The sequence below is a fragment of the Argiope bruennichi genome, chromosome 3 (assembly GCF_947563725.1).
Source record: "Argiope bruennichi chromosome 3, qqArgBrue1.1, whole genome shotgun sequence".
Lineage (NCBI taxonomy): Eukaryota > Metazoa > Arthropoda > Arachnida > Araneae > Araneidae > Argiope > Argiope bruennichi.
Window position 1 is genome coordinate 86,441,577 of NC_079153.1, and position 25,745 is coordinate 86,467,321.

Consider the following 25,745-nt stretch of genomic DNA (forward strand, 5'->3'; position numbering starts at 1 on the left):
TTTTATTCCGATAAAATTCGTATATCTGTTTTAAAATGTTCTTTAATGCCGAATTCAATTTCTTTCTGCTTTTTCAATGACATTTAGATTTGATTAGAAGACGTTATAAAAGTTTTTGAATTAAAATTATCATTTATAAATCAGCGGCAATGGTCTTTTCAAAATTTTCTCAGTTTCTAATAAAGGTGTTATCACCCCACCACCCCACATAAAATAGTGGACCTTGGGTAAAGCCGCACATGCCTTACATGGCATTGAGAACAGTGCTTACAAAGTATTTGGCATGAAAGCATTTTTTCTGAATCTATCGTGTGATCCTTAACGATTTTTTTTTTGGCGATTCATTCTTGTATTTAGCAATAAACGCCGGCAAATAGAATGTGTTTTAGGAGAGTTGTTTCGAACCCATTGAAATTAAAATTTGATGCTGAAATACAATTGTTATTACAAAATCACATATCGAATTTCATACACTAAAGTCATATTATTAAATCATCACATTTATGTTTCTGAAAGTACATACCGATAGATGATCCACCACACGTTGGATTTGGCTCAAAATTTAATTAGTGTCTATACTATAGATATTAAATCTGTGAGCTGAATTTTATTCATCTAGTTCTCTTCGTTTTGTAATTACCGTGTTAATTTATATTCGAACAGACGGATACACTAATTTGCTCTCAATGAATGGATTTTGCTCCAAATTTTATAGAAATCAATAAATTTACTGAAAGCATATACAAATAAATATCAACAGTCCGATCGACAGACCAACCGATTGACAAATAGACATAAAACGAAAAATATGTTTTTTGAACGGGGGGGGGGGATCTGAAACGTGGAAATTCGTTAATTTCTGGAGTTCGAATGTTCTTATGATTTCATTATTTTCACTCAACTTGGTATAGTAGAAATTACAAATAGAGTATATTCATATTCTATTGGCTATTCATTACTATTTCATATACATTCTAAATTGAGCAGAATTAACTTACTGTTATTTCAAATATTTTTGTGAGGATGCGAAAGTATAGAGTCTCTCAGAACAGTTATATAAACATATGCTGCCAAGTTTAATGTTATTTAAAATTACGCTATAGGTATCGCTTTGTTTTTAATAAAATTTTCTTATGACGATTAATTTTATTTTCATGTCTTTCATTTCCTTATTAATAATTTTCGCATGTACAAAATTTATGAAACTAATGAATTTGAACCCCTTTCCCGCTTTTATTCCCACTTAAGGAATTAAAATATTATGGCGTTATATACTTATTAATATTTAATTTTGAAATATTCTCTTATTTTTAAAAAATGAACGATTTTATCGCATAACTGATGGCAATAAAATGCTGAAAAGCAATCTGTAAATATAGATCTATTATTCCGTCAGGTTTTTCTTATTTTTGCAATATTTAAAAAAATTCATATGTTGATCTATAGAATAGCGAAGTATTTTTATGAATTGCACATTATAGCAAATTATTTCAAAGAAAATCTCTTAGGTCTTATACTTTATTATAGAATGAAGTTTCATTAAACGGAATGTTGATACAATTTTAATTAATTAATATTCCTCTCAATATATTTATCAATAATTGACATATTTAAATTCCTATTGAATCTTAAATAGTTGCCTTATTTCAATCATTATACAGTACACTCCCGAGTATCCGGCCTAATGTGGCGAAATGACAGGCCGGATAACAAAAGAGCCGGATGGACCGAAGTTTCATTCATTAACTCATTTCTTTGCCCGCCAATACTAGAAGACAAAGTTTTTAATACCAAAATTCACTGTTATGATACATATTTTTTCACTTTTTGTGGAATACTAAGCCTTCCATTTATCTCAAGCCACGTAGAATGTGAACCCGGTGAATCATAGAAGCAGGTGCCGGTGACGTATCTAGTTAAAATAGAAGGCACTGTACTGGTAGTTCATATATGTTTATATACTGTTACTGCACGTTGCAAGAATTTATTAGAGAATAAATAGGATAAAAAATATATAAACTGTTCACATTTTAACATAAATTTTGTAATACATAACTTTAAATGGATCAAACATAAACAAAACATTAACGTAAATCATGGGCCTGATTCTCAAGAAAGTTGACTCAAACTGATTTTATTCTCTGATAAATGATTACATAAATTTTAAAAAGGTAGCCCTGAGATTAGAGTAAAAACTTACAGTTTTTGGAAAAATCCTTAAGAGATGACTCCTTCTACATTGTAGCTCTCTTTCGCGACGCTATGTCCATCCACTTACGCAAACAGATGATATCAGTCGGCGTCGATTCCTCCTGCTGACTAATATATTGCAATGCTGCCTCAATCCTCTTGAGCCCTTCTGAATGTGGTATGAGATTTTTTCTATCATCTAAGGGTTCTTGCTCCTCTTCCTCCATTACTTCTTGTTTCACAATTCCCATAAAATCGTTATCAGTTATTTCATGAATTTCGTCGTTTGCCATCCAATCTGTAATGTCCTTTGCAGTGATATCTTCACAGCCCGGCACTTTTTCCAGCAATGCAACAAGTTTAGCGTTTTCATCTTCCATTTCTATTTCACACATTGGTTCAGGGTTGAAATATCCATCTTCATGGTCTAAAAGTATTTTCCAAGACCTTACAAGTGATATGTTCGGAATCTCTTCCCATGCTTCCGACGACCACCTTATGACATCTAGCATGTCAATATTTTTCAGAATGGTTACGTAGTCTCCATTATTATCAATCGCTGATATCAATGAACTGAGAAGACGCCGGCGAAATTTTTTCTTTAGTTGTACAAGGACTGCCTGGTCCATGGGCTGAGAAATAGTTGTTACATTAGGTGGTAAAAATAAAGCTTTGATGTCCCCATCTGCGAGTTCGTCAGTGGCCGGATGCGAATGTGCGTTGTCAAGAATTAATAAAGCTTTTCTTGGCAAGTTGTTGTTCTTAAGATGTTTTTCTACAGCTGGTACGAATTCATTTTGGAACCAGGTTTTAAAAATTTCTGAATTCATCAATGCTTTTTCGTGATATTTGTAATATACGGGTAGTGATTCCAGATTTTTAAAATCTCTAGGTTTCTTAGATTTTCCTATTAACGTCAACCTGAGCTTGTGATTGCCAGTTGCATTACTGCAAGCCAAAATGGTGACTCGTTCCTTACTTTTCTTGTATCCTGGTGCAGCGGCTTCTTTTTTCGATACAAATGTTTTGGCAGGGAGCATCTTATAATTTAAACCTGTCTCATTGCAGCTGTATAACTGCTCCTCAGAAATTCCCTTTTTTTCTATAAAGTTGAGAAGGTAGTCTTTGAACACAGGCACAGCCTCTTTATCAGCAGATAATGCTTCCCCACTTATGGTAATCTGGCGAATGCCGAATCGTTTTTTCCAGCGATCTAACCATCCATCACTGGCTGTAAAATCTGAATCATGCCCTTCTATTTGTCGCTTAATTTCCAAAGCTTTTTTCTGCAATATAGGCCCAGTTACAGGTACACCTATTTCTTTGAAGTGCTCATACCACACAAATAAAGCTTCCTCAACTTCTTTATGCTTACCTTTCAGCATTGTTTTTCTTACTTTTATTCCACTTCCACTAGCTTGTGCAAGACACCACTTTTCAATTTCAGATCGATTTCTTTTCCAGTCCCCTACTGTACTTTTTCCAACTCCTAACTCTGAAGCTATAATTTTTGCTGTTACACCAGTGTCTAGTTGCTGTATAGCGCGTAATTTCTTCTCCATAGTCACTACAGTTTTTCTTCGTTTATCACCCATTTTGATATCTTCACTGTGGTATATACCCCTAAGGACAGTTTACGAATGCAGTACTATACTATTATAATCAGGAACAGCGGCAACAATTGCGGTCCGTTACACACTGATGAAACTATGAAAAGCGAGCAAAACGCTGTTCTTTTCCTGTCACAACTTGTATTTTGCACACGCCGCGAAGGAGGATTGTAGCAGACGCCCGCCTCCAATAACTTGGCAATGTGCCAATGCTTTGGCCAATGCAACGCCTTGCTTTCCTCACGATAAAAGAAAACTAGGCCGGATAGCACGGAAACCGGATAGTCGCGAACCGGATGCTCGGGAGTGTGCTTTATTTTCATTTAAATGGGTTTATTTGAAAGGTAAAAATTTCAACAATAAACATATTTGTTAGTGCCTTAGATCGCAATTATATAAGATATTTATAAATTGTTTTCCGTTTTATTTATTTGTATTTGTATTGTGACACATTTTTCATTAAGTAAATAGTGAGGCAACTTTTTGATTATTGATTAAAAACCCATCTCAATAAATGTTTTTATTTTCTGACCCACATTTTTAATGGCTACTGAACTGTTTGCTTTGGAGTAAGGAAAATTGGTATCTTAAGAAGGAAAAAAAAAAAAAGGTGACTTAGAACCCATCGCCAAATATTTTGGAGCTATTTTATTTCAAGCACTCTTTCCTCTCTCTATGGTTTCTTTGTGCAATGCGGAGGGCCACCAATAATAACCTCGTTTAAGCTGGTAAGAAGAACGCAAGCTTTGAAGATTTCGAAAAAGAAATCTTAGACGTCCAGATTAAACTTTAGTCCAAGGACATCTTTTGTGAAGTAGGTAATCCTCCGAGTCGAGACGCATAAAAAATAATCAGTGTTTACCAGCATCCCCCTCCCTCCACATCCTTCTCTCATATGTTGAGATTGAATTATATTGCTGCTGACAAATTATTCTGAGAACTCTTTTTCCCATTTTAGAGAAGTTAATTGGGTATTTATTTGAAGGCGAAATTTTTTACGTATCATTTATGATTAGAAAAAAAGAATTATTAAATTGTATTGTAAGCAGCAGTTTCTTAGGAGAAACCAGCGTTCAAGAGGGTATTGGTATTCTCAAGCGTCAGTTTTATGTGGTGCCAACGGAACAAAACATTAGTGTATTTATGTGATTTTTTTAAAAAATATTTCCCCCCTGACGCTTGTTATCATTGCTATGTCACTGTAGTAATTGGACCATTGTAAATGAAAATTAAAAATTCTTTAGATATTGAGAACAATTTATTGAAATTGAAACTATTAGTTTCGTTCAAGTAGTATTTGTTCGCTCAAATAGTTGAAATTGAAAGTATTAGTTCGTTTTGCGTTCGAGAGAAGTACTGAACCTTGAATTAAATTTTTTGTTAATAGGAAGCATTTTTATATTGAAACTATTAGTTTCGTTCAAGTAGTATTTGTTCGCTCAAATAGTTGAAATTGAAAGTATTAGTTCGTTATGCGTTCGAGAGAAGTACTGAACCTTGAATTAAATTTTTTGTTAATAGGAAGCATTTTTATAAGCATTAAGGAAAAAAATCTTTCGGCCGTTAATGTTTTAGTGGACATTTGAAAAATATCTTGAATGTATGTAGTTTGCGGTTAGCTCTAAATTTCTAACATAGGGCATATTAGAAATCAAATGAGAAATATCGGCTAAATTCGTCAAATATTCCTTCTTTATGTCGAGACTATATTTACAGCAATATCTATTAGTCATAGAATACGTAGATTAATACTTAAGATAGTTACTGGTTAGTCTTTATTTCTTAAGTATTTGATTGAACTTCAGTTGGAACGTAAAATTTCTTCAATTATCTCTATCATACTAATCTTTCCTAATTGTTATGATGGCTTTATTTTCAATAATAGTTTTAAAAAAATCATTATATTTTAAAAGAGATATTCTCATTTTTGAGTAATGAGGCATTGAATAATTTGGCATTTAAATGAGAGTTACGAATATCATTAAATTCTAAACGATGTTAATGATAATTAGTACATTGAATATGATAATAATCTGTGTATGTGTTCTTCAATTTTTTTTAATTGATTTGTGGAAATCATAAGACCTTCTATTTTTCTTGCTTTTGAATTCGATTGGCATTAATTATATTCCCATATTTTATGAATATTATTTGACTTTTTTTGTATTATTCCCTAATAAATTTATTCGCCTTCTCTATCTCTCTTTGGTAGAAATTTTTAAATAGTTTGAATCCTTTTACTTCATTTATATTTAAGAATTAACTTCATTTTGGAATATTAATTTCTAATCGATTTTTATTTTATTTTGCTTGCTTTGCATCGTTAATAAGAATTGCGACATTTATATACTTTACATTACTATTAACACATTGTGTTTATATTTTAAGCCTAATTATTCGATAATAATGCAGTTATGATTCTGTTAATGTTTAACGGCAACAGAATTGTTTCCATTGACATATATATCGATTTTGTAACGAAAAAACGATTTTTTTTTTCAGTTTATCTGAGTTTTAAAAAGAAATGAAGTTGAGGGTTAGTTTTTGTCTTTTTTTTTTTTAACCTTTTAAAGGCGAGTTTTATTAATTGATAGCACGATTTAATTTGTTTTAATTTTGATTATGCTTTTGTTTTATATCGGCAATAATTCAATGAAACAAAAAAAAATGAATTTTACATTTCATCATAGAATAATTTTAATATAAAAAAAACTTAACATTACATATTTATAAGTATCCTTTAAGAGTTAATTACTTATTACTAAGGCTTCGTGTTTTCATTTAGTAAGCGAAAAATGTTAGGATAATTGACAACCGATTATTTTCAGAAATAATAAGTTATAAATAAATTGCAATATATAGAATTTTCTAAGTTGTCAGCCAATTACGTTTGGAATTTCGATTCATATTTTTTAATTTTTGTCAAATAATTAATCCTCTTCCCCCAGAATCGTTTACTGATTGTTCTTCAATGTTTTCAGAAGAACGTCTGGAATATTTTCATGATGATATTTCATAAAATTCTTGAGTGATTTTACCATGTTATGTGTTTTTAGTTGTTAAAGGCATATTCCCATTAGAATTATTTTATTTTATTTTGCATTTTAAAGCTAGATTTATATATATATATATTTTTTTTTCTGGTGTTGCGAGTTGTTTCGTTCTTTAAGAATATATTTGTTAGAAATATATTCATCTCTTAATTTTTTAAAAATCCTTCTATCACAAGTACTTCTTGAAGATTTGTGCTGAAAAATTGTTTTTTTATATAGCATGTATAGAGTAAAAAGAGTAGAGTATAGAGTAAAAATGCTTGTTGATTTTTATTTAACTTCGCTATTTCATATTTCAATTGCATTTTGGTTTTACAGTTGAAAACCATTTTGTTCGTGTCATAAGAAAAATTTCTATAAAAATGATAAGAAAAATTTCTATAAAAATGATAAAATCAAGGACAGTTATCATGCATGTCCTTGGATTTTTTTTATTTAATAAACATCGGTTCAAAAATTTTTCTTTCCCCGAGTTTGAATTCCCTCCATTTTGATAGCATCGTTTGAAGCCTTTTCTTAAAAAATTAAAATTCAGTAAATTGTATCCTTGAGATTTTGATTGAATAATTTGTTGTTTTTCAAATCTTGCATCTGAGTCATATCGCTGGAGAAGAAAGATAAAAGTAAAAGGCGATGCTTTTCTTTCTTTCTTTCTTTTTTTTTTTTTTTTCTTCATTCCCTCCTTGCAGGTGAGATAGATCACCTTTAGAGACTGGGTGCGTGCGATTCATCAAAGGTAGAAGTAGTTCGCTCTCCATTGTTCTATTCATTCGGTCGATTTGAAGGGTAAAAGACCTCCCAACTCACATGAAAAATTTGCCCGAGTAAAAGATGAGAACGATTTACTGCGATTTTATCTCATTTCTTTGTTCTTATGCTCTCTTTTGAACATGTAAACTGTGCCTCCATAAAGGATATATAAATGGTTAGAAATCTTTGTATAAAAATCTTTTGTTCTGATTCAGTTAGAGGGTGGACGGAAAAAAAAAAAAAAAAAAAAAAAAGCAGATTGCAAGCGTTTCACTTATGAATTTTTCTAAGTGTATTAATATTTTAATATTCAATCAATCACTAATTTATCTTGAATTGCTGTTTAGAAGGAGCTGAATCTTTCTTTTGTAATTCTTTAAAACTTTATTTATTAATATTGAATTCTTCTTTAACTGCTTCAGTCACTTTCTAGATGTTCAGACATATGTTTCATATTACTGTATTGATTCATATCTGTTATCCCTCCCCATTTTACCAGTTCCTCCATGTTTTAAAAATTAAAAATGAAATAAATTCTTCATCTGTGAATTATGAAATATTATTTATTCGTTCAACAGATACGAGACTAAATTTATATGTCCAAGATAAAACTAAATTTTATGGACAGGAACTTTTTCAGGCAGCATTTTACAATGCAAATTGTTGATATTTAATTTGTAGAAATTTATATTTAATTCGTTTTAATGCAAAATTCTTATAAGAATGTTTCTTATTCGACTTTCATTCTTCTTTAATCATTTTAATCTTTTTTAGTTGTCGTCGTTGAAAACTATCATTTTTACAGTTAGGAGAATCGCTGGAAATTCGCGAATAATGATTTTGTTACTTTGTATAAGTAATCCATCATCAGATTATCAGTGCGAATTTTTATTTTATTTGAAGACAAGCTAAGATAGGGTGATAAAATTTTTGTAATTACTTAATTCATTATTTGTTAATAATAATAATGTAAACGGAAACTTTAGTTAACATATAAAATTGCCATAAGTAAGTTAAGCGATTAGTTGAAAATTGAAGAGCTCATAGAATAAGTAGACATGGAATTTTATAAAGATTATCTAATAATATTAGTTTACTGTGTTATTCATTTTTAATTGCCAACAGAAATCTGCTAAGTGTTGATTCTGAGAAAAATAAATAAACATATAAAAAGATATCCACGAAAGGCTGTGAACTTCACTAACAGACAGACGTTCAGTGTGCCGTTGAGCAAGCTGTGCTAATTTGCGTGATAAGGCATCGTAATACGTACTACCATTACGCAGGGGAAAAAAAAGCAAGAAAACAAGGTCAAACCCAAGTGAACGTTGTTTTTGAGCTATCGTCTGTTGAAAGTTAGTTGCCTCATCATCTTTTTTCGAGGTCGCTCGATTTCTCGGAATAGCACTCTTTCACGATAAAGACGTCATCTTTTTTAATGATTTATCTGGATCGCATTCATTCGCTTTTGTAATCTTATCACATTGTGTCATGCCGCTTGGATAGGAAGTAAACGAACTCGGTTATATATATGTATGAAAGGACAAAAAAATTGGTTAGGAACGAGTTGGAATTCTGAGGAAGACTTTCTTATGCCATTTTTTCTTCTTTTTTTTTTGGCTCTTAGTATCGTTATTTATTTGACGCTTAGTATTATCTGTTAAAAAAAACACATTAAATTTGAGAATGCGTATTCTAATTTAAGGATGGGTTTATATACTTAATATTTGAATAATTCCACTTTTATTCGGGGCCTGAAAGTAACTTTCGGTAAAAGTCTTCAGGCAGAATTCGTTTTTATTTTTTGTTAATGTACAGTCATCTTCATTCTTACATAAATTATATTTTTATTTGGAATGAGAGTAAATATTTGTTAAAAAAAAAACAATTTTTTAAATTCTAGGGGAATTTGCTGCTGCTCACTAACGCTCGGGAACCCAGTTCGCGTCGCTCGCTACATAAAGAACAATGTGTCCTAACACAGTTATTTTTTAAAAAATTATAGCAGAGCTTAGTTTTATTTTTTGCTTATATGCCGTAATTCAAATCAGAATTTAAAAATTCTTTTAACCTTAAAAGAGTTTTTTTTTTTTGCAAGCATTTATAATACGAATGAAACTGACAAAGAACATTATAAAAGTGCAGAAGAGTTTTAAGATTATTTAAAGAAAATTATGAAAACAAATTTAGATTTAACGATAACGAATTTGTGCGAAATCTTAGCACAATTATGAAATAAAGGCCAATTTCGTGAATTAATAAAAATCCTCGCCTTCCTTTTGGTAACTTCATCGATGCAGAATAAAATGTGTTGGCTCTGAAAAGGGTTGTTTTGTTTGAAGATATTATGAAAACAAATTGAATTGGCATATGAAATTAAGAAAATTGCAGATGTGCAAGTGAGAAGTGTGAAGCTGATGATGAATAACATGTTTGCAGCTATGCATATAATTAATACAAATTCTTCAAAAGAACTGCAAACTGTATGAATGTTATCGCAGGTTATATAGTCACTTAATGTAATCGAAGTAATCTATTAATTAAAATAAATATAGTCACAAATCAAAATATAAACTACATACTAAGTTGTTTCATAATGGTTATATGAATATTCTCAAAAATTTCTTCAGAATAGATAGTTGTCATCAACATCAATGCTTTTACCGTTCATACATACGCGAGTATGCTGAGCATATTGCTCATTTCTTCAGAACGCCTTTCAAAACTTTCTTCAATTGATTCGTTTTTCCGCTGCATTCGTCTTATAATTTGATATTATTTTTAGTGCACGTCTGTGATTAAAGTTTTAGTAATATCAGGAAACAGTCGAAATAACGCCTAAATCAAAACTCACGTGTGCTTTCGGTTCTAAAGAGAAAGCAATAATCAAGCCTGTAGGTGTTGCCAAAACAAAAAGCGGAATAAATATGCTTTTTCGGAGTCTCGTAAGAGAATCATAAATGGCAGCTTTTTATCTGTGATGTGCATTTAATAAGCATTAAAGGTTCTTAATTGATTGGTATATTTTACGTTTTTCATCACTTATTCATGTATAGATTTTAAATCGATTTTGATGACAAAGCACAAAAATTTCTCGTTACTAAGCAAATTTTATTTTTCCAGAAACGAAAGTTGCACGGTACATGTGCTATAAGAATTATTAAATGCTACACAATAGTTACTCATGTATTTCTATAAATAAATTATTCTTAATGTGTATTTGCTTGAAAGAATGCACTAACATTCTAAATAATAGAGCAAGAAAAAATATTCTTGTAAACAAAAGGTTAAAAGGTTTAAATTATTTAATTTCAAAATGCTTTGATATATATATCATTTGAATGTTGTTGATAATTTATTAGTTTTTTTCATGATAACAAAATTGATTTAATCCTCGATTTTATATTAAATATTGCATAATGGCGTAATATAATGAAATCGTTATTCAGGTTTCTTTGTGTAATTTAATAGATTTTTTTATATATGTTGGAAATTTGGCCTCATTTTGAAAATGGAAATAATCCTGCATAATTTTTATCTTATTCAATTGTTTGTCGCAGTTAATTCGTGCATTTTCTGCTGAGATTTCAATTTTACATATGTGTTCATTAAAACCACGCGAGAATTCAATTCAAGGCATTTTTTTAAAAAAAATTATGACGTATGTTAGCATTGAAAAATCCTTTTTTTAAAATGTGAATATTATACTGTGCTATTATTTTGCTGAAATTCATAGTTTGTTAAAATTAATAAGACTTGAAATGTTGTAACATTAAACGATTGTTATCATTATGTTTTTGCAATCAATCTTATCTTTAATTTTCTTCATTTAATAAATTGAACTGGTTTTGTGTTTTATTGCATAATTCAAGAAAAAGCCTGATATTTATCTTTTAAGAAAAGATAAGATTTAAGAAATCTTATAGTGATGCTGATATCAATGTTTAATGTAGATAATCGTGAACTTGCCAGAAGTTTTGATAGTTACATGATATCAGGTAGCCTTTATTGTATAGTTGTGAATTTGTAGATAATGCAATATTGTTTAAGGCGGTGATATCATTCAGTTAGATAACAACATTGTTTGTGTGTTTTTCACCTTCCTCTACCGAGTTCTAACCGGATTCTTAACCGTTATAAATTCTTTGTGTTGATTAGGAATAAACAAAGATAGCGCAATTCCCCCCCCCTCCAACTTGTTGATAATTTTTCACCTGCTATTCATGCAAATGAAATGCAGAAAACTAAAATTCTTTGAATGCTGTCAGTTATTTTTTGCTCACGTGATTCATACCGCTATTTAAATTCAATATATATTCAAATATATCCAAACTTGTGAAAAGGAAAACGAATAATTTATTTTTTAGACTATAATGAGAGCCGATTCTCTAATAAATAGTGAACAAAATATAATAGCCCGGAGCCATCTCGAAATGCATCAGAAAGTATCCTTCAATCCGCGTTAAATTATAAACTATGCGGCTTAAAGATTAATCCTTGTCTTCTTAAAAAAAAAAAAAAAATCAATAATCATTACATGGCGATTTTCTTACCATAGATAATGAAGTATTGCATACTGTACTGAAACATTCGTATTGATTCAGTTGTTTTGGTAAAATTTGTGAATCAGAACAAGTGTTGCCGTTTTGATCTTTGAGAGAAATAGATATATTTAGCTGTAATTTTCAGCATTACTTCCGTTATTTTAATACTTTGGAGAATTTTTATTTTTTTGACTGGCATAAAATTAAAACTCAAAATTGTGCTCGTTTTGAGGTAAGGTATACTTCGTTTTATAATTTATTATCTTATTATTATTAAAGGAAAAAAGCTGTATTACGTAATGATAATATATCATACAGAATAGAGAAGTAGAAAATAATATTATTATAACATATAAATTGTAAACAGATGCGATTTAATTAGCAAAGAGAAATGTAAGAAACACAAAAGTATAACAATACCTCAAGCGTACTATTAAGCTTTTTAAAATTAGCTTGAAGAAATTTTAATTGTCTCGTATCCATATAGGTAATTAAAGTGCTTTACTAAACCAAAACTGGATTTTTTATTAAATGTTTCCTAATTTTATTACTTTTATTTAGGTTATTAAAATGAATTGTGCGCCTTATATTCGTGGCTAATTGGCTTGTGCCGTCCGATTTTATTTAACAAAGAAAACCATTGGCGGAAAGCGCACGAGAAAAAAAGTAAAATTTGGAATAAAATTTTGGTCACGTGTGCTCTCACATCCGGGTACCGCGATGAAGCAGACCGTGCTTACCTGACCTTAGAGGCCATCGACCTGCTGGTCCGATATCCAGGCATTGTCAACAAACTTTCTTTTGTTGCTGCTGTTAAACAGTTTCATTATGACTGAGTGTGATTGGAATATGAAAGAAATGTACATCGATTTATTTTTTTTATAAGAGACTGGAGTTTTGGATTATGGGTATGTTTCCATGACGAAATAAAAAACAGACACGAAAATGGGTATTTGGGCTTTTTGCTAAATACTTTTTATAATGCACGCATATTTGAAAGATTTTAAAAGTTGTATTGGAAAAATCGGAAAAATAATGTGTTAATCATTTTATTTCTCTTAAAAAAAGATTGATGCTGCATTAACTAGTGGAATTTAATGAAAACAGAGATGCGAGAAAATTGAATCGAGTGAGAAATTTGGAAATGAAAAGTTTTTGGTAATTTTTATCTTTACATATTCAAAGCAAATCAAAATAATTATGTTTCTTATAAAATTTGCTATTTAATGAATTACTACGCTGATGGTGTTTCAAACATCATATAAAAAGATGCGTGTGTTGGAACAACAGTTTTTTGTAATGTGACACAGATGAGTTTCATTGTTCTTAAAATTAAAAGAGGGGAAAAAAAAAGTACTCCTTAACGTTTGTATGCGTTTGTGTTTAAACTGAAGAGCCTTAAATTTTATAATTAATTGCTTTCTGATCATTCCATTATGGACTGCATTTTATTCAATTTTAATGCAGTCCAAAATTACGCATTAAAGCTGAATTTAACTTAACTTAAAACTTACAACGCATTATCGGGCGTATTATTATATGCTTTTACTTTTAGCACATTTCAGAAATATTATTCTTCATGTAAGTTTGATTGTATGATGTTAAGTGCTTGTCTACGAACTATAAAAATGATACGTCATATGCTATATTCGCTGTTTTATTATTACATGTTTGTGACTTTAGCTGTACGTAAAATGAAACTTTTTAAAGCTAATGCATTTATATCCTGTCGAATAATGATGCCAAATTCTAGACGTAATTATTAAAACATTAGTAATTATCAGTATTCATTGCTATTACTTAATCCATTAAAATATGTTAATGAATTTGGTTCTAATGTTACGTGGTAACTGTACTCAGTTTATACAATGCCCCAATATCACAGCAACATTAGCTGCGATTCCAAAAGTGAAACTGACATGACGACATTCCTTTAACATAATTGCCTCTGTTTAAAGGAGAGATAGATTTAAAACATTTATTTTTAATGAAAGACAGTAATAGCACGAGAGAGGGAAATTCAAACTTTTATACATTCAACATGTCCATTTTTTATGTAATAAATATAAAATGGGAGGCCCATTTTTGAACCCCCCCCCCATGAAGTAAATGATTCCAGATTATTGAACTCGCTGCTGTAACAATTTAATCTCGCAGATTTTGTAGAGAACCATGCATAATAATACTAATATGCTGTTTTTTATGTGCTGTTATAAAAATATGGCTACGTCCGTTGGAAACTTTTGTCAAAAGGTAGACTTAAATCACGCAATAATTAAAAGGCATTAAATCGAAAATTTTTTTTAATGATGTAAAACTTTTGTGCGATTATATTTTCGATAATTTAAGTGGAAGAAATTCCAATGTCTGTGTATTTTGGTTTAAAATTAAAAAAGAAAATTGTTCCGAGCTGCACATTTTTACCCGCCAAAGTATATTTGTAACAAATTTAGTAGTTCATTCTGTCTATAAACTGCCGTCCTCCCACCAAATTTCATTTTAGTGTTGGACAAGGATTCTTTTTAATATCTGTGTAGTTTACATGGCAAATAAGAAATAAAGCAAAGTTTATAAATAGTATTACAAAAGTTTTTAAAAGCAATACGATATGTTATCAGGAGATATGACACTACTAGGAGCTTCATTTTCAAAATAAATAGGACAAATTCAAAGCTATTAAAATTACATCGCTAATGCATTACATTCGTATATGGAGCATACCTTTTTTTGAGGGAATCATAGACATCAAAGTTATGCATAATGGAAATTAAACACTACCAGTATTCCCAGCGAACTAACTGGTCGAGAGGCTGCTTGTAAATATCAGCTTTGCGAAATACATTTATGACTTAAGCCTGAATTTTTGATATATCTTGGAAGTTTTACTTATATAATGGGATTAAAATTATGTTATAGTAATTTTTTTATCCGCTAGAACTATCAGCGGACGAAAAATTTGCATCAGGTTTATTGATATTTAAAAGCCTTTTTTTTTTTCAAAATATAAATGCAATTTATATATAAAAAAAAATGTGAGAAGGAAAATTGTAAAAAGTTGGGAAAAACACGATTCATCCGTAGGCGTGAAAGCTCCTAATTCGGTCCGACTAACTTGGGGAAGAGGTGAATTAAATAATAATTTACCTTTCCGCGAACGGCGTAACGACTTTTGGGTATTGTGGCAGAAGGTAGAACATCTTCCTGCTTTTCCAACCATTCCAATTCTTGATAGTTGTGGAAGTAGGCTGTGTCCGCAGGGTAAATGCCCTCCGGATGATTATTGCGTTGTTCCATGCGTGTCGGAAGTGGGCTTTCTTTTCCCATTATGGGAGTTTTCCACTAATGGGTCAGAAAAAGTAAACCCCATTAAATCCTCGTCGCTCCTGGCTTGCTTCGTTCGCGTTTAGGTCAAGTGCAAATCGGAATTTTCCTTGATGAATTCACCGTCTTCCTTGTTCTGCTGATTTACAGCTGTATTACTGGTTACTCATTAAAGCAGCGTTATTTCATGTATCATTGCTCCAAAAATTTGTTTAATGATTCACTTTATATGTTGTATTATAAATGTAAATTATATCTGCACTTCCTCGTCCCAAAAGATCGATTTGAATTATTTTTGTCTGTTATTTAATATTATTAAAAAAATGGCTATCACATTTCTGATATTAAAATGAGCATGTAATAGATTTAGAATAGACTCAAAATGTTAAAACTTTTGGAAGTACATTATATGCGATATATAAATACGGTTGGGGCTTTTTAATAGTAAATTTAATACTATCGCATTTAAAATCTTAATTAGTAATATATTAATAAGATTAACCGTTTTTTAGTTAGGTGAAATAAGCTTACTACGTACCCCTTTATATATGTATACGTTTAATATTATTATTAATTGCCTGCACTATATCCGTAGAAAAGAATATGCGTTTATGTTACATTAAGTCTAAATGTTAAAGAATTATAAGTCAGTAAATTATTATAAGATTAATTCATCGTTATGACCTTCATAGATGATCTGTGTTATGGATGACAGAATGACAGTTATGTCCGAAGTACTTATCCGTGGTTGTGTCTATAGTCCTCGTTTCCTAGAACATAAATAGTTATGATCAGTAATTTCAGTTGCACCAACCTGTACTATTTTCTTTTGTCTTCCATTTTAATACATTAATTCAAATGTTATTTGTATTTTTAGACTTGCTGAATATTAGTTCTCAACTCAAATCATCTATATATAAACCCGTATATCGCTTTCTCATTAGTGCCGTAAACTAATTGAATGATGCGTGTTTAAATTGTAAATCGGACTATTTTTTCTACAGCCAGCATTGAATCGATCCCAGGACTTTAATTTTGGAACATGTGAATGTGGAAAATTCGCATATTGCGTGAAGGCGAAATTCGATTTTTTTGAAATAATATTGAATTCCAAACATTGTTTTGAGGTTGCTTTGGTACTCCCTGGGAGATGAAGTATTTTAAATCAATTTTGTTCTCTTCGAATTGACCAAGCGCGCATGCTTGTGAATAGAGGAGTTTCGGATATTTATTTGCCTTGTCAGAATTTCAAATTGACGCAGCGGCGCAGCTATGGTAACTGATCGAGTTTATTGGAAAACGAGAATATTTGCTCAGTTGTATTGCATATGCTAATTTGCAAGCCAGAGCAACAGCCTTAAATTTTTTTAAAAAAAATAAGCGATGGTATAAAATAGAACGTGTTATAAATGAAACGAGTGCGAATTTCGCTCTTCCATGGAAAAGAGGGCGGAATAAAGAAAAAAAATCTGTTCTATTTTGAAACATCTATCAGATTCTAATATTAAATTCTAAAGACAAAGAATTGAATTATTGTTAGCAAACATTCGTACATACTCAAATTTTCCTTTCACAATTTCGTATAGACTGAGAAGAATTTTTGATTTTTGTTCATTATTTTCGAATAATTTTAGATATGGAGTTCTTGATTCCTATTTGGTAATAATGGATCGCTTTAGTGTTTGCAATGTTGAATCGTTTTATTTTCAAGATTAGTACCTTAAAGTTTTCAATATTGAATTCATGAATTTTTTCTTATTTGTTATTAATGAATCAGTTTTATTTCTTCTCATTTTATCTGCTTGCTTTCAACTGATTAGTTTTTGCATGTGCTAATTCATGCCAACTCTACAAAACAGGTATATTTATTGATCTTTTTTCTGGAATAAAAAGGTGAAAGGTAACGTAATGAAAAGACACCTATTAATGAAACAAATTATATATATATATATTGGCTGGAATTTAAGTACTTGTAAATCGCCAAACTCTTTTATTATGTTTGATATATAGTTCATCAAGACTTCTTATATAACCAAGCTTAACAAATTCTACTTGTAATAATTGAGCTAATTTTAATATTTTTATATGATTTTTATTTGAGCGTTAATTTTATTAGGTTAAATTTATTTGTTCCTAGAACTCATGTGATGAAATGAATGAATCAGAAGTTTGAGATATGTTATTCGCAGTAGCTTCTTAGCATAACGATCTTTTTTTTCTTTAATATTCCTACGTATGATAATTATTTTGAAATAGGGAAATACTCTAAATTCAATCATGGGTTCGATTTCAATTGTAACATGATGATAAATATTTATTCATTGTATGGTAAATATATGTGTCTAAGAAAATTTTAAATTAATACTTAAATAATTCTTACATATGTCCATTTTCTTTACAGGCCTCCACATGACGGCAATGCCCAGTACAAGAGGCCGCCTCACCAGTCCCTTCCCCATGGGGCTGGTGGGGGGCACCACAGTCCACCCCTAACGGGCACAAGGGGTTATCCGTATCCGCAAGACCCCTCGTCTCGTTGCCCCACCTCATCTACCTCCTACGTCACTTCCGCTTCCTCCCCCCACTTGGTGCATCCGGGTGGGGGTGGGGCCATCTATGCATCTGCCAATCATATGTACAGAGATAGCCATTTCCAGGTAAGGAAAGCACTTGTTATGTAACGAACATCTGTCAGCAACTTGTTCACAATAGAAATAAAATGGGGGGAAAAAAAGTTTCTGGATGAATAGTATATTGAAACATGACGCAAAAAATGTGATACATCCCTTGCATTCAAAATTTTTATTTGTTTAAAAAAGCTTAAATTTTTATGTAGCTGTTAATTAAATAAAATAAAAAAAAACATTATCTAAATAATGTACGATAAATGTTTGTACATTTTTGCTTATTCAAATCGTCTTTTTTCCCCTCCCATCTGAATGTTTTCTCATCTAAACGAAATAAAATGCCATTAAAGAGAAGCATTCCTGACATATTTTATCCTTCAATAGGGAATGCTGAAAATTTTATTTTCAATGCATTATTTTGGCTTTGATATGTGTTAGAACATTAATGATTTATTTGTTATACTACGCTTATAGCGTGTAGAAATGTGAAACTTTTGAGAGTATGCCTTTTGTTTTCAACAAGACCAGTATTTATATAGGAACATAATAACTGCAACTTCAGACAACTACTAACATATGACACAAAATTGAAAACGCAAAGAGCCATGGGGAATATAAGTATAGCATGTATTCAGTTGGAACAGTTAATGCTGAATTCCGATGTGGTGATATCCATACAGCATTATTTCATATAATGATTATTGAATATTTCATTACCTCTGTTTCAAAATAAGCTCTTACAAAAATTTCTGCCGTAATACTTACAGGCCTGCTTTATATAGGGGAAGTAGGACGATTCGAATATTAGCTGTCGAATTGCTGTTTTAACTGGCATTTTTCCCATTTTAAACTTTACCGCAAAAAGCTCCAATTGTTATTTTTTCTTTTATACATTTATTTCCTTTATATGTCCATCGTAAATGTCTTTATAATGATTGAATAACGAACTTTGTCGATAAAGTAATCGATTCCATTTTATGGCTTATTTTTTAAAGACTATCCTATACATGAAAAGTTTTTCACACACGCTCGATAACCGATTAAAATTATTCTTGTGCATAAACCTCAATATCGTTTAACGAACTCTCTGAAGAGTAAGCATTTCCAGTTAAAAATTCCATATCGACCGATCGTCGGTCAAAACGTGACGCTTAGTTGTGTCAGTTGGTATATCCCATTCGGCGTAGTATTCTGTTTACTTAAAACTCATCTGCTGGCAGGTGCAGTTTGCGGATTACCGGCAAATCTAGAATCAGTACAGCTTTTTCGTATGCCCACCTGTCTGTTTTCTACGATTATTCCTTTTCTAACAACCTTTACGCATACCTATATAGTACGTAAAGTTTACACACCCCAATAAATTTTTTTTCCAGAATTTTTCAAAATACACTTTTAATACAAAATAACCTCATAGTCTTAAATGTCTGTTTATCAATATTATTTTCTTCAGCCTTCAAACATAATTGATGTAAATGAATGTATTTACTAATACTTTTGATAATAATTATAAATTTAAAGAAAAAGGGTCGCCATTTATAATTCAGTTAATTTTTGCCCTGTTTTTATAATTGAATAAATAAAGTAATTCTTTACAATAAAGAATTAGCTTCACAAAGAACAATGACGTATTTTTTTAAATACGATATTTTTTTATGTAGCATAAAGAGGTTGCGAAAGTGAAATGTCTGCATATATGAGAAGCAATAAAAATATCTTCTATTCATATTAATTTTGGTAAATGTACTAAATCGTTTCAGCTTTTTTTTTTTTTTGGTTGAGTGTGCGTTGCGTGTGTGTGCTTGTTCATTATTTATATGTATATTAGTTGAATCTAGGATGCTGTGTTTCCCCTCTTTTTTATGTATTTCAATTTATGTAGAACGTACGGATTCTCAGGGAAGTTATTTTAAAGCTAAGATCAAAATTCACATTTATCCTCCTTTTTTAAATTCTGTTTGATATCAGACTCCCATGATTGATTTGTTTTGGTCAGATTCATTTCATTTCAATTCTTGTTTACTGTTGGATCATTGCATTAAGTTAACGTACGATGATAAAGGTCGCTGCCGTAGCAATTTAATCTTTTTCTGTTTACATGCATTCGTGGAATATTTTGAATACTTTGTTGGTTTAAATACAGTTAGATTAACATTATAATTTTCTTTTTAAGCAAACAAATTAAATGTTTACAGCTCCGACATAGATATCAGTTACAAGTCTTAATATTTTCTAAAAGATATTTGCGTCATAATTTCTATTCTATTTATTTAGCGAGCGTAGAAGTTTTGTTCTAGATCAAGAGTATTATTATCAAGCGATTACACAAGTGTTTAGAAACTCTGCTACATTTTTTTTGGACTGTACAGAAATCTATTCACCATTTTAAAGAATTATCTCGTGAAATGATTTTGCTTTAGCTGATGGCATCATCCTTGTTTATTTATTTTTCGCTTGGCGTTACGATTTTGATTTCCAATGTGTGAAGCAGTTTTGACAAAGAGTTTTAATAAAAATTCTATACCATGTGATATATTTTTTGTGTACGAAAGCTGGATTATTTTAAAACGGATACTACTCCTAGAGTTAATTATAATAATTTAAAATGAATGATTAATCATGATTTAAAATGTGACATCAATTAACCAACTTCACTATGTAGTAAGTATAAAATATAAATTGTACCATTTCATCTGTCAGTATATCGTTTTTTATCACATTTTTAAACTAGAACTTTTTTATTTTTATTTATAAATTTATTTTAATATTTTTTGTATATATTTTAATTTCTATCTTTTAGAATGAAAAGTTATGCACTATAAAATGCTATTTGGAGTACACTGTAAAACATCACTTGCATTAAATAGAGAAAGTTTTAAATAAAAATGCGTTCTGCAGTAAATTTTACTTTAAAAGCTTGGTTTTAATGTTTAATGTTAAAAGTCAGTGGCTAAAATGTTTAATAACAGACAATAATTCCAGTCTTTTAATAGTCTGAATTTTATATTATTGCTTGAATTCTTTTTTAATTATTAAAATATTTATTCTTACATAAATTGATTTATAATTTAGCTCAAAAAATTTTTTAATGTGTATAATTATTTGTTTTAAGGTATCAGTTGCAAAAATTTTGAAATTTTAAATATTTCTGGTGTATTTTTTTTATGATGAGGGAAACAGTAATAAATGGTATTGTAATAATACATGGATGGTGGAGACAAAACACAAGAGATTCTGCAGTGGTTGTTTTATATGTGCTATATTAAGTGATTTTTATTCAAATAAAAATTATATTGATAATGCGATAAAAATGTTTTAATATAAAATAACAAAAATTTATTTTTATAATGCTATGAAAATTGCTAATTTTATGAGACATACCAATTTTTTTTCAAATTAAATTACTTATAGTAATCTAAACTAAGCCTGTCTATGTAAAGTTAGTATTTCTGTAACTTCTTTATAATAATTAAATGTTTTCCTTTTAGGTTGATGCACGGGCACCTACGGAACCTCCTCATCACATAGACAGGTATGGAGATCACAATGTACAGCATGTTAGGCGGCGCCTGTCTTTGAGGCCAGCCCCCACACCAGAATACTCAGTAGCATTAGAACGGGAAAGGTAAGTTAAATGCTTCTACCTTCAAACTTTTTCTAACAAAAAAAAAAAAAAGAAGAAAATTTTCAATCAGAATTTAAATATATATATATAATTAAAATCTAAATGAAATGTAAGTTTTTACTTCTCTGAATTTAAAACAATTCATAAATTTTCCTTTGATTTCATCAGATTTGGATTACATCAATCATTATCTATTTTGAGATTATATAAAACATTTTATAATTCTTTTTATTTTTAAAAAATTAGTAATTGCTTTTAAAATTTTACATGCATTTTTATAATTTCAGATTTAAAAGTTGTATTTGTAATTTATTTTCTTTGTATTCATAATAGAAGAATATTACAGTGATATTATATGATTGCATTAATTACTTGGTTTTTATTATTTCTTATTTTATTGTTTATTCTGTAGATCTGAATATATGAAATGTATATGAAACTAGTGTTTGTTTTTATCACTGTTCTTGAAATTCTTCATACACTAATCTAAAATATTAAATTTATTGCAATAAAAAATTTATTACGAAGGCAAATAATGAAAACTATATAATTAATATTGCATGTCTTTGGAATTATGGATTTAATAATAGTATAAGCCATTTGGAACTCTTAGTTTTTCTCTTTTTTATATTTTACGCTGTTTATCTATCTTAGGTATATGGATGCCTTTCGCTATCAGTATGAGAGAGAAGTTGCTCTTGGTGTTTCGTACTCATCTAATGCCATTACGGCAAGAACATTAAAGCCACCTGTTGTAAGTGTGCATACACCATCAGAAATGGACAATGCACAGCCAATGAAGCGACCTCGGCTAGCCGTGGAACCTAAAGCTCCCGTCCACCAACCTCTTACAATAGATACAAGAAATGTTGTGATCAAAAAAGTAAGTGCAACTGATTTCTCTTTAAATGGTTATTCTGTTTTGCTTGCTTGCAGGCATTTTTCTTTTACATTCAGTTTCTTCCCTCCATTTGAATTCATTAATTTGTGGAAATGCCTCTAATTAATATTAAACATTTTTATTTTTTATTTAATTAAATATAAGTGCTATTATAATTATTATTAGAAAGATTTAATAGTAAAATTCTTGAGTAGAAATAAAATCATTTGGGATATTTTATGAAAATTAAGATCTGATATAAGTCTCTTCAAACTCAAGCAGAATAGTATTTTGTTTAATTCAGATCCATTTGTGTTTGAAAACACCATATAATTTTAAACTATAGTCTATAATTAAAATTTTGATTTTCAAGAATGTTTCTAGAATTTTTAGAGCAATGCTTTATTTTAAGTTTTAAAGATATAGTTCATTTTATTTCTTTTGTAAAATTAACCATGGACATATTTTTTATAGGAAGTATTGTTTTAACAAAGAATAAATATTTAAGTCATTTAAATTTTGTATTACTTTTGGCTTTGGCTACCATTATTGCAGAATAAGTTTAAAATATATTGCATTTTTAAAATTTGAAATTTTTTTGTATTTTATTTGACTTATAAATGTCTTGAGAATATGTTTGGATTCATTTAGTAGTAACAAATTATTTTTATTTGTTTTGCAGGAACCTGCCTATACACCACAAGTGGAAGCCATTTCCCCCACTTTACCATCAGAAGAAGGGAGATGTGAATCTCCTGTAAGAACTGTGAAGGATAGTATGAAGGACAATATTCTAAGTACCATAAACAGAATTGATAAGGAAATAAATCAAATTGAGTCTCAGATTACCAAACTCCAGAAGAAAAAGGTATGTAAAGATTAATTTCTACAACTTGTTCTAAAATTCTGAGACAAATTATATATGGCAGATTTTAATACTGTATTATATTAAGAATTATTTTTAACATGAGAATGGATGCTAGGCATATAGATTATTTGTATATACATTATTTCTGCATTTAAACCTAACATTATTAATAAAATATGGAGTGTAATATCCATAGTGCTTATACTTGTTGAATAATCTTTTTATTAAAGTAATTTCATTTTGAATTAAATTTTTGTCATTCAAGTTTTTCTTTATATCTCATAAGTTGCGTTTATAATTAATAACTTGTATTTCTAGCTTGAGTTGGAAGCTGAAGCTAGCAAACCATCTATAACAAAGGAAGCTGTTAAAGATGTTTTCCCAATTGAATCAAAACAAATGAGTATAGCACAAATGATATATTCTGAAAATAAGGTAAGTTTAATTGTGTGATTTTATTATTTAATAATAATAACAGTTATAAGTTTATGTTTTATTATATGTTATTTGTACAAAATTTGAACAGGAATTCAATCATATATAATTAATTTTTTTTATAGACAAAAGCTCAAGAGTCTCATGCAATTCTAGAAAAAATAGGACCTAAAGTTGAAATTGTAAGTATAGTTTTTTTAAATAAAGTATCACTAAATTTAGTTTTTGCATAATTAGTCCATGCTCTTCAAGAATGTTTCAGTTTTCGTATTAATTGTAGAAATTGTAGATAGGCATGATAATTTCAATTTTCCCATAAAATGCTTTATTAGTAAGTAATTATAAAGTTGTTTTAAAATTAAATAATATTTCTAACATTCAAATATTATTAATGTTATTATTCATAAATTTGCCAAGAATTTTTAATTACATAATATGCATTTTAACTTTACGGAATGTCAAGTTTTATGTGAAAAAACATTTTTTAATGCAACCGTTGACAGTGTTAAGTAAAGAATTTTTATATTTATAGCCCATGTATAATCAACCATGTGATACTGCTGTATATTTTGAAAACAAAAGAAAGTAAGTATATTTATTTAGATGGAAATATTCACTGTCTTGATCATCTTTCATTTTCTATAAATAATGAAAACTTTTCTTTTATTCTCATAGATTCCTTGCATTTAGGAGTAAGTTAGTCAAATGGTTTCAGAAGCGTCATCGAGAAAGAGAATTAAGAGTAAGTTCTTCTTTAAGTTTTTAAAATTTGTTAATGTTACTATCTTGTTAAATATGTGCTTGATTTAAAAAAATTAGAACTATTGCATATGACAATATATAAAAATTTTATAATATTTTATTCATATTTATAATTTTATGGAATGTTGTTATTAGGAAAAGCATCTTACCGAAACTTACAGCAAACTTATGCAAGAGTGGCTGAAGAAGATGGAAAAGAAAGAGAACAATGCTGCTAAAAAGTGAGTTTACTTGTAACTGTCCAAATAGTTCATTTCTTTGTTTATAAACCAATTTTCCAGTGCTTTATAAGCGCAAAATATAGTTAAAAATTATGTGATTAAAATTTATATGTTTGAAAATATTTTTAATTTTCAATAATTCATCATTTCTTATTTGATAAAGAATAATTCATGATTTTTGAAGATATGTTATACTATCTTATTTATTGGAACTAATAGACTATAAACTTATTTGGAAAATTTTTTATTTAAATTTTTCTTTATGCCTTTAGATAGATTTTTATATAAACCATAAAGAAAATTTTCAACTCTAAAGGAACACAAAATTTTGATACTTTCCTGTAAGTTCATTGTTTTCTTTTATTCCTTTTTTAGAGCAAAAGATGCAAAACTGAGAGAATTTTTTGAAAAGCAATTTCCAGAGCTTAAGAAACAGAGAGAAGACAAGGAGAGGATATCTCGAGTCAGTACTAGAATACGTAGTGAATCGGAATGGGAAGAAATCATTGATGGACTTCAAGAACAGGAGGTACAATTTGATAATTACTATTCTATTTTTTAAAATGTGCTTCTATTTATTAAGATGAATGTGGGTAAGGGGCATCTAGAGTAAAAGGAATGTGAGGTGCATTATATGAGGTATATTTTAGAATCTGTTAACAGAATTTAGTTTATTTTGACATTATACAAATTTTGAAATCTGCAATTAGTTGAGTCTTGATACTATCTTGTCATAAAATATATGAAGTAAACAGAGAAACATTGACATCATGAAACTTTTTCACAACTTTTTTTTATTGTCCTTTCATCTTATTAATGAAATCAAATTAACTAGTGTTTCAATGGTTTAAAATAAGTAAAT

At 29.5% G+C, this 25,745-nt stretch overlaps 2 protein-coding genes across 7 annotated transcripts in view; one reads left to right on the forward strand and one right to left on the reverse strand.

Moving 5' to 3' along the window:
- Positions 1–3,928, reverse strand: part of LOC129963335 (jerky protein homolog-like) — a 131,869-nt gene extending 127,941 nt beyond the window's left edge. For all 4 annotated transcript variants that reach the window (XR_008783965.1, XR_008783964.1, XM_056077648.1 and 1 more), the window contains exon 1: positions 2,201–3,928. Coding sequence is in view for 2 of the 4 variants with exons in the window: in XM_056077648.1 (XP_055933623.1) it covers positions 2,235–3,785 (1,551 nt within the window). In the remaining 2 variants the exon portion in view is untranslated. The remainder of the gene's footprint in view (positions 1–2,200) is intronic.
- Positions 1–25,745, forward strand: part of LOC129963334 (nuclear receptor corepressor 2-like) — a 90,915-nt gene that overhangs the window by 51,057 nt on the left and 14,113 nt on the right. For all 3 annotated transcript variants that reach the window (XM_056077645.1, XM_056077646.1, XM_056077647.1), the window contains 10 exons: positions 17,870–18,125; positions 21,581–21,717; positions 22,372–22,600; positions 23,280–23,465; positions 23,784–23,900; positions 24,026–24,082; positions 24,433–24,485; positions 24,576–24,642; positions 24,798–24,883; positions 25,259–25,412. In XM_056077645.1, coding sequence (XP_055933620.1) covers positions 17,870–18,125; positions 21,581–21,717; positions 22,372–22,600; positions 23,280–23,465; positions 23,784–23,900; positions 24,026–24,082; positions 24,433–24,485; positions 24,576–24,642; positions 24,798–24,883; positions 25,259–25,412 — 1,342 coding nt within the window. The remainder of the gene's footprint in view (positions 1–17,869; positions 18,126–21,580; positions 21,718–22,371; positions 22,601–23,279; positions 23,466–23,783; positions 23,901–24,025; positions 24,083–24,432; positions 24,486–24,575; positions 24,643–24,797; positions 24,884–25,258; positions 25,413–25,745) is intronic.